This window comes from Oryzias melastigma, linkage group LG7 (genome assembly GCF_002922805.2).
Source record: "Oryzias melastigma strain HK-1 linkage group LG7, ASM292280v2, whole genome shotgun sequence".
In the NCBI taxonomy this organism is placed as follows: domain Eukaryota; kingdom Metazoa; phylum Chordata; class Actinopteri; order Beloniformes; family Adrianichthyidae; genus Oryzias; species Oryzias melastigma.
Window position 1 is genome coordinate 12,907,379 of NC_050518.1, and position 9,776 is coordinate 12,917,154.

The window sequence follows — 9,776 nt, forward strand, 5'->3', positions numbered from 1 at the left end:
CATTTGATTATTTTTACAGCCGTCGGATATGCTTATCTCCTAATTGAAAAGTGTCAGTTTGATATCTAAATTAGGAGGATTTAACCTTTTTCGCTGGTTTTTGCCTTTAATATCATCTAGCATGCAAAGCCTTTAAAAAAGTAAACTAAATATTCAGCATCTGAGTGTAGCCATTTTGTGCAACACAATAAAGGGTCAACGGTGTTCATCAAGCTCAAAAACGAATGTTTACCTAAGTCTCTGCTGTGTCTGCAACAGGCAAAGGGTGATTAATTATTGTATGTTGCACTAACGATCCCCCTCATTGTTTGTTTATTGTGACATAATTGCCTACATACGGCACTGACAGTAGCTGACAAACTAGAACCTGCTGGGACAATTAGCATCCTCTTTTGTTCTGCTCGTGTGTTGGGAAAAATCAATCTACGATTCTGCCAGTTTTTTGTTTTGTCAGAAATGTACTTGAAAGAATAATGTGCTCATTTGTTAAATTAATAATGGAAAGAGATGGGCGTTTGAGATATCAAAGGTCAGCTTTGGATTATTATTTTTTTTTCCGCACACAAAGGCTGGACACTGATTCACCTCCTACTATAAAGGGTTAACAAAGCCTCAGTCCAACTCCATCCAAGCACCTTCTCTCATGTCAGCTTTTACATAAATAAGAGCTTATTCTCTCCATCACTCTTCTCCTTCTCTTTCTCTCATGCACACCCACACAGAGCCTGTCAGAGGCACATGAGTACGGGTGGAGGAAGGAGGGAGGTGGGTGAAGCATGACACGTGAGGAGGAACAGCGTTCCTCTTAACGCTGCATCTATAGCCTCTTATTTGTTTTTTTTCTCTGTATTCTTGTTCTCCTCGTTTCACGTTCAAAATCATTTTCCCCCAATAGTTATTGGCTGCTCCAAGCGTACACGCAGAGCATTTTCTCTGAGTTACTGGAGAGGAAAAATACATTCTAAATGATAGTCTCTTTTCTGCGAAAGAGGTGTTGATTAGTCTCAGTTAATTTAATTTATAGACTCTAACAACTTGATATACCTGACGGTGATTAGGACAACCTTTTACAGGTGATGAGAAGGACATGCAAATTCCCCTGCTTTCTATTCAAACAAAACTCTCGCAAAAAGTGTTAAAACAGATAAAAAACCATATTACTTATCTATTCCTATGATAGCACTAGTGTTTTACCTAATCTAATAAATCACACATTTTTACAGACCTTACTTGTTCAAGACTTTGAAAGCCAGTGGGTTGCTGTAGCAACCAGCAGATTTTCCTTTCAGCAGGACTGCAGTTAGCTGACTGATGCCTCACATGGTACACTTCAGATGAGTTGTGTGTACTTCTGTATAAAAGTCATTGCACTTGGCTACAGAATTTCTTTCATCTGTATCACATCCGAGTAAAAAAAAATGTCAGGTGTTACCTAATGTTTTTGGAAAGCAGCTAGAGTTGACCCACTCTGATCATCTTTTGATCTATTATAAAAGCATCCTTGGTGGTCTTTTAATTATGATTATCCTGTTTTTAGCCTAAAGCAAAAAAACGCGTCATTTTCTAGGACATAGTTTCTGCAGATCAGCAAGAGTTCATCAAAAATTTGCCACTGAGTTGTTAGCGGGACTGTTGGAGTAAGGCTAACTTCATTTCCCATCATCCTTTTGTTCACTCTCTCTCCAGCCCCTCATAACCCCAAGCTAACATTACCGGTGCAAAAAAATGGCGAGCAATACTGATGCTATTCAGTCCTACAGTTTTGAGCCAAATGGCGGCTCAAACGAGGGAAATAAAGGTGTCTATTTGTCGGCAAGTGGATGCATCAGGATGGAGTTTGTGGTCTGCTGACTGTAGCATCTTCATCACTGCTACAGGCTTTTTCCAATACAATTTTATTCTGTTTCTGATTCACAAAAATTTAAATGAAGAAATAATCAGAAACACGATTTTAATCTTCATTTTCTTTATATAGGAGAAAATGCCACAAGAACGTGTTAAAAACACCCCAACCAAAATTTTATTGCAGTGGATCTTTAAAAGATTCATCAGAAAATGGGTTTACATTAAATAAAAAACAACTTCAATCAGTTACAGGAGACTAATTTTAAAATACAATTTAGTAAAGTCTGTAAAAACACACCTAAAAACACAGCAGCGAGGGCTCCTTCCAGTTCAGTGAACACCCCCTAAGTCCAGTCAACTAAATAATTCATAAACAGAAAAAGCATCTAAATAAAGATGTCCATTTAAATTGAAACAAAAAAAAAACTTTGATGGAGAAAATGCAGCAACTTTTATTTAGTAGCTTTGATGCTTGTCGTCATGTTAAAAAAAAGACTTATCTTTTCTAGTTTACATTCCCCTGCTTGTGGCCTGGAAATTAACATCTGCCATGTCCTAAAGCGGAGATGTGTACTCTTTGCAGAAGATCTCCAGGCTGCCATGAAGCATGAAAAGGAAGTGACACATTATTTCACGCTGTACTTTGAATTAGAAGTAGATAAATAAGTTGTCTTGAGCAGTGTTGATTCTCATCTGACAGCTCGTTAAGTACACTGTACAGCAGTGGGATAGAACAAAACATTATGCTGACGATATAGCCGTGCCACATGTCAAATATATTTATTGTGCTTTTAAAATGACGGCTGTGTGATGGTTCATTCATCTCATCAGCCTCCAAATAGCAAGAACTTCAATGTAAAGGAGGGGTATGATGTGATACTGTAGTGATAACAGGATTGATACTGAAAAGCCTTCTTCTGTCTATTACCGTTATCAATATTTTTTAATTTAAATGACAATAAAGATTTGGTACGCCCTACTTATCTTTTAAATTAATAACTTAGATACATGTTGTCACATCTGTCCATATGATTTAGTTTTCTGCAATCTAATTACCGGCAGAACAGAATGCTTGTATGTACGGATTTAAATTAAGCTTATTGTATAATATAGCAGATTCTAACAGGCAACAAAATAATGAACACACTTAAGCACATCTAAGATATTAAACAATCATTTTAATCCAATTAAGTAAATTTTACACCTCTAGAAGGATATATGGCACCAATATTACTACACTACCACATGTGATACTTAAAGTGGGTTCTTAAAGGTATGTTTAGTATATTGTCTTCAATGGTCATGTATTTTGTACGTGGACCTTGAAAACCAACTTAAAAACTTGAACGTGAGAATTTTGAATGCACACTTATATGCACATTTACATTGGAAGTGGCCACTTGAGCCTAACAGTTTGAGGCATGATTGTGTCAAACTAGCCAGCACTGGTAAATTAATCACAATTAAGTATTAAAAATATGATTGTATGTTGTCGATCGCTACAGGGATGAAAGGTGTGTGGAAGTTTAGTCCTGGAGGGCCGATGTCTTGCTGGTATTTGGAATTTTCCAGCCTAACCGGTGCTGATGGCCTGGATCTTTTGCCAATAAGATGCTAGGGCAAACAGCCTTCAGGGATTGCAGTTTGACACCTGAGCTGGGCGAGAAGGTTTTCCATTGTGATGTGATTACCATACTGTGTGCTGCTGATGCATAACAGACCAAACTGAGAGAAAATGAGGATGCAACGTTTACATTTTCCATGGATAATTTGAAAAATTGCTTACCAAAACATTTTTCTATGATAAGTAGATCAATGAGGCAACCTGTCATTAAAAAGTAAAGGAAGATTGAGTGATTTTTGTGTTTTTCCACAGCTTTGTCCCAGACTATCACACTCAATGTTTCCTGTTTTGTAATTATCTCCTGGAATCTGTTGGAAAGCTTTTACATCATTGAGATTCTCACTCATTTTCTGCTAGTTTGCCCGGTTACAGCACAAACTCCTGAATTACATTCAATTATACAATCATATGGCAACATGACAAAGCAAAGTACTAATGAAAGTCTGAAAACCTTCAAGTCTGAAGGTCTGAAGTCAGACTAGCTGGGAAAAAAAGACTGGAAAGCTGAAAAAAGTCTGTCTGATGTTGTTACTCTTGCTTACAAACCCAAACCGTCAACTGAAAAATTCTATTCAAAAGTAGATAAATAAACAAATAGTTTTTGACTACAATGATAAATCCCTACCAGAAATAATTGTATTTATTGTCATTTCTTTTTCCATACCGACTGAAATTTCAAAAGATGTGGCTCTTTATCAGTGAATGCGATATCATCCATTGAATCATAAAGGTGTTTGGGGTCAGGCATTTAATAAAAACCTGGGGGAAATCAAGAAACATTGTTAGAAGGCTGTCGGCTGTTGGTTTAGTGAAGGACACAGTCTCCTTTCACTGCAGCCAGTCGCACCTTCAGGTAATTTCACTGATTAATTCTGTGTTGCAGCTTGAATTGTGTTGATTGGATGGGCAATCACTTGGCACCTTGCTAATTAAAAAAAAAAAAAAAAACTGAATCCTTTCTTTAAAAAAAAGAGCTAAAGTTGAGCACCTTGGGTGAGCTTCACAATACATTTTTTATATTTTTCAAAATGACTTGTTCCAGCCATAAAAAATGTGTCATGGCATTAAATTAAATGGCTTCATAAATGTCACAAAAGTTTCTTTGCCTTTTTCGGGATGTTCTCTATTAATAAAGTTTTCCGATATTGAATAATTAACGCAGATTGACTTAAAATGCATTTGTCAAAAGCAATCACCTCCAGGAAACAACACTTCTCGACGTGTCTCTGTTCTGTCCCTGTGTTGCCGGGGAAGAAAAGAAAAGAGTGTGATGACTAACCAGTCTGCCTGCGAGTGTGTATTACGTCAAAAAGTCACACACTCATCAGCAGCCTTCTGTACAGTCCGAATGTGTATTCAGTCAAAAGTTTTGGGTGCAAAGATGACACATTTCTTTGAGAGCGTTGGACATGAAAGCTGTGTGTAACAATGTGCAGAAGAACATCTACTGGCACAAGCACTAAAGCTCTTGGATTCTACAAGAATTTTTTTGTTTTTACAAATCCCTGCAAGAGGGAGAAAAGGCCACATTTCAACACACACCAAAGGCTTTAGCGGGGTTAAAGTAATCTAGGTAGATTTTAACTTTGAAGAGCAAAAACACAGCTGGAATACATTTTCTGAACCAGCAGTGCTTCTGTCTCCTGTCTTCACATACTTGTGGTTTTCATGTATATAGTCTTACCGAGACAGTTAATTAAAATTGTAATATTTATTCTGTCACTTTAGCTACAGTCTAAAGCTGTTGGAATCATGCTTGCATCCTTAACGATACACATGTACGACAATTGTACAGTTTCAATGATGTCCCTTATAAGGTGAGAGCCTCAACACACCTGTTCTCTTCTTAAGATGAGGCCACTCCTCTCCATATCCCTCTATGGTCCTCGGCAACCCAAAAACCCACAGCCTCCATACAGCTTAATGTGATCAAGACTTAAGGCAACCATCTCCACTCTGTCCTGCTGTTGCCCAAACAACCCATCATTTTTTGATTTATTGTAGTGCATAGAATTCATCACTTGATAAAAATCAGCCCTTCCAAAATGGCTGATATCTCTTATCATTAGCATATCATAATGAAAACCTCAAATGCCATGTTTCATCTGAAGTGGCCAACACCAGAGTGCGCTGATTATTATCAGGATTTTCAGCTCCAAATCACTCATCTGGTTTCATGTTGCCTGTTTGAACTGACGTCGCTGAGGCTGCAGGTTACCCAGCGGGAGCATTTGCCCAGCTTCCATATACTAATGATGAAAAGCCCGAGGCCAGGCTTGGTGCTCAAGGTTACATGCCAGCATTTGTTTTTCACAAAGAGCTCAGCAGCACCCATCTTAGAGAGATAAACCGTGCTCATCGCTGCTTGGATGGAGGCTGACTCACTGGCTCAGTCTTTGGAAATGTCTGCTGCTCCTTCACTAAATCACAGCAGTTCCAGTAATATCTAATCTGTGGGAAATGATGTCCCTGTGTGAAATGTCCAGAGGGCTTCTATCGTGTGGGTTTGAGAGAAATCCTTTTTAAATCACAGATGTCAGGACCTTTCTGCACTTTTCATCCAGTGATGTTTCAGTCTGTGAACTCTTAATATCCGGATACATGACCTGCAGACGGTAAACAAACACCTCATCTGTTGTCACTGTCTCCGCACTAACATGTCAGATCACACTCTGGAATGGTAGCCTGAAGGTATACACTTCTTTTTCAGTTCTTTTCTTGGTTATAAAGGAATTCTTTAAATTAAAAAAATGAAAGAATTTTGGTAATTCTCAGAATAAAAACTTCTGAAATGTGAAATTATTCTACTCCAAAGATCACTTCAGGCTTTGTGTTCTAAAATCGATCAGTTTTTTACATTGATAGTTGAAGGATATTCAAAAATATTTCATGTGTCAGGATGTTTGCAGCTGCGCTCCACTCAAACCAAAATGAGGAAAAGACCAAATTGATCTTTAGTGAACATGTTTGGGGAAAAAAAACCATCTGGAGATTAGGTGATATTTGCGGTGAGGGATCTCTGTGACAGCTTTATAATGCTTTTATTAGTGATAGAAATCTTTCAGCTGGCACATTTTCTCTGGGTCTAAATGAAAAATATTTGGAGACAACTTGATGCAGTCTGGTAGGCCTCTTTGCTTTTCATCACATCCTCCTTTTCCTTGATCCTCTGAGAATCCTGTTTTGTTGGAGGGAGAGTCAGGGGTTGTTCTGGTTTTCACGGGGAAGTGGAAGAACTAAATCTAATGGGCAAGCTCCCTGAATGTATTACAGTTGAACTGTGGTTTTATTGTCCTCTAACATCATCTTCTTTTATTGTAGCTCATACAAAAATACACTAAGTTTGGTTTTAAATACATTTTGGGCTGTTGCCGGTAAAAGAATATGGAGAATTTCCAAGTACCTGAAGGAAAAAGGAAGCAACTGTTGTTTGTTTCTAAAGAAACCCTTGATCCTTTTCTTTCCAATGCCTTACCTCGTTTGTTACTATCCAGGTATTTGTTAATTGTTCTGAAACTTCTGGACCAAAAGGTCTGAGTATCACACTACTCTGCTCCCTCTGTTGGCCAATATGTCAGTCTTTTGTGGACTAAACTCAGAATTCCTACTCCTGCGGCTTCTCCCTACTCCTACATTTATCCCTCCAAACGAAGAATTCTAAAAAAAATTGCATCTTCAATTTGGACGTTAAAAACCCTCAATGATGTCATCAGTAGGTCATCTATGTTAGCATGTAGCTGCCAGCACTCAGAAAATACATAACAAAATCAGTTTTAGTACTTTAAAAGTCATGCTAAATCAAATAGTCATCACTTACTTTTAAATGTAAGCGTCTGTGCTTCAGAGCACACCCATGTGAAGAAATGTTTCTTTTCGTTTCAACACAGCTTTAAGTCCCTGCGCCTTCACCCTTAAAAAATAGTTTTGGACACCACTAAAGCCTCAAATGCCCTTCAATTGGAGGGTTAGGGAGAAGAATTCCGATTGTGTCTGGAATACCGACCAGCCTTTTTCTGATGTAGTTATTACATCCTGCAGGTGCTCGTCAGTATCCCTCTTCTTGCTGTGGATCACTGGACAGCACGTTAGCCAGAACCAGTACTTTTGACATGTCACAGCCTTCAAGTTCAATCCCATCAGCCTTCACGAGGAGCCTCTGTTACCAATTTCTCTAGAGTTCATTGGTGCAACCAGAGGGTTTATGGTCTGTGAACACTTTAAAAGCTTCTTGGACCTTAAAGGTTTTTTTTTTTTCTTTTTTGGGCTCCAAGCTGCTACTAGACATTTGTATTTTACCCAATCGGACCTTTTTTTCTGCTTTGGTCACTCTCTGTGAACAGAAAGACTCTTTATTCCTCTCTGTGGAGCTGCAACACAAACATCTCCAGTCTGATAGCTGCTTGGATCATCTGAAGCCACTCTGTTCCTGTGTGTAATAAACCAGGATGGGTGAACTTGAGAGAAGCCCTTTATCTTGTCAACAGCTGCCCTTTGTGTAACGCCTCATATCTATCTTTGAGCTCAACAGTTCTCATGGTTGTTAACCCAGTGTGGCGATGTCATGAACACATTTACTCGAGTAGTTGCTCCGGGCTCTTTTCAGCTCTTGTACGTTCTCCAGGGGTTTCAGATTGTAGATTGCTGACACTTCAGCTGAGTCCAGTTGGATGTCATCTTTGACATGCTCCATGTGAACCTTCAAGAGTAGGGGAGTCAAACTCATTTTGGTTAAGGAGCCACATTCAATCTATCTAATCTCAAGTGGGCTGAACCAGTAGCATAATAACAAAGCAACCTATGGTAAATTTGTTAAGTGTAGCTTCGTTTTTGTTTTGTTTAACTCCCAGTATAAAAAAGTCCTCAACCAGCCAGTAGTCTAATCACTTATTATTACATTGTTTATAATGTTTATTTCTTGATCTCTTGTTATGCTAGTCTTGCATTTCCTTTGCTTCCCCTTGTGGCGGAATTGTGCATTGCGGTCATTTCTTTAAATAACCATAACTCACCACAGGAGTGGGCTACGTGAAATAATCTGACGTTCCAGATACGGCCTACATTTTGAAAACTCTTTCACTCTGATTAAGGATGGAACAAACATGAGTGTGTGTTTTAAAAAGCTTCATACCTTGTAGAAAAGGATGATAGCAAGACGTATAATGAAAGATGTACTGACCAAACTAAGACTACAAACATTCCTAAAGAAGACAACAGCTACCTTTGGCTACATTGTTTTGTACTTTTCCTTTTTAATATTCTCAAGCTATTTTTTCCTCCATCCTCGTGTTGCGTGCTCTCGTGCTGCATACTTAGTGTCCGGTCTGTTCTGTCAACAGGAACACCTGTCTCTACTGAAGCAGTCTGTGTAGTGGAGCATGTTGTGACAGCCATGTCTCTGGAGATGGAGAAGACCATCACCAAGCTGATGTACGACTTCCAGAGGAACTCCACCTCTGATGACGACTCCGGATGTGCACTTGAGGAGTACGCCTGGGTTCCTCCAGGCCTCAGCCCTGAGCAGGTACATGGACGCCCTGCTCTTCTGATTTGTAATTTTTCAAAGACTGACACTATCTTTTGCTCATTGTTTATTTTTGTATTTTGAGACTATTTCCAGGCAAACCAAAGCTTTCAGAGGAAATGCCTATCTGTGCTGCATGCATCATTTTCCCTATAGCATAAGGTTTTTTGTACAAGCAATAAATCATGATTGTTTTATGTCAGCTATATTTTAGACTGTTTGGACTCAAAGTAGGGGAGAAAGCAAAAGTACAAATCAAGGCTGTCAGGCATTTTATAGACAAGTAATTGAAAGGACATTATTCAGCTGTCAAAGTTGTTGTGTAGGAACCAAATTCAGAGTTAGACAGGATGACAGCCATAACTGAAATCATGAAAAGAAACCACACAATGAATAATTAATGACATGCTCTGGAAAATGATTTTTAAGGTAAAGTGCTTGATTCCCTCTGATTAAGAGTTCATGCAGTAAAAGTTTCCGACGACAGACAGCAAAAGTATGATTACATTTTTAGTAATTAGATACTTCATTTATGACTTTCCTTTTTTCCTCTTTTCTCTGCTTTTTTTCTTTCTTCATTTTAGCATACGTTTGCAAATTTAAACCCAGTGGAAACGGAGTAATTAGAGTTGGTAAATGTTTGCCTAAATCTAATTGAATTTTTGTTAGTTTGCAGGTCTCACGATTCCCTGCCTGCACTCATCTGCAGTTTAAATTAACTTTAATTGCATGCTAATTGAATCGGAGGAAAATATTTCCTCATATGTTTTTTTTTTTTTTTTACTT

The 9,776-nt window shown here is 38.4% G+C and overlaps 1 protein-coding gene across 2 annotated transcripts in view; it reads left to right on the forward strand.

Moving 5' to 3' along the window:
- Positions 1 to 8,883: 8,883 nt before the first annotated feature.
- LOC112159595 (prickle-like protein 2) overlaps positions 8,884 to 9,776 on the forward strand; it is a gene marked incomplete at its 5' end in the record, with an annotated part of 9,772 nt that continues 8,879 nt past the window's right edge. For both annotated transcript variants that reach the window (XM_024293773.1, XM_024293774.1), the window contains 1 exon segment: positions 8,884 to 8,990. In XM_024293773.1, the coding sequence (XP_024149541.1) occupies positions 8,884 to 8,990 (107 nt within the window).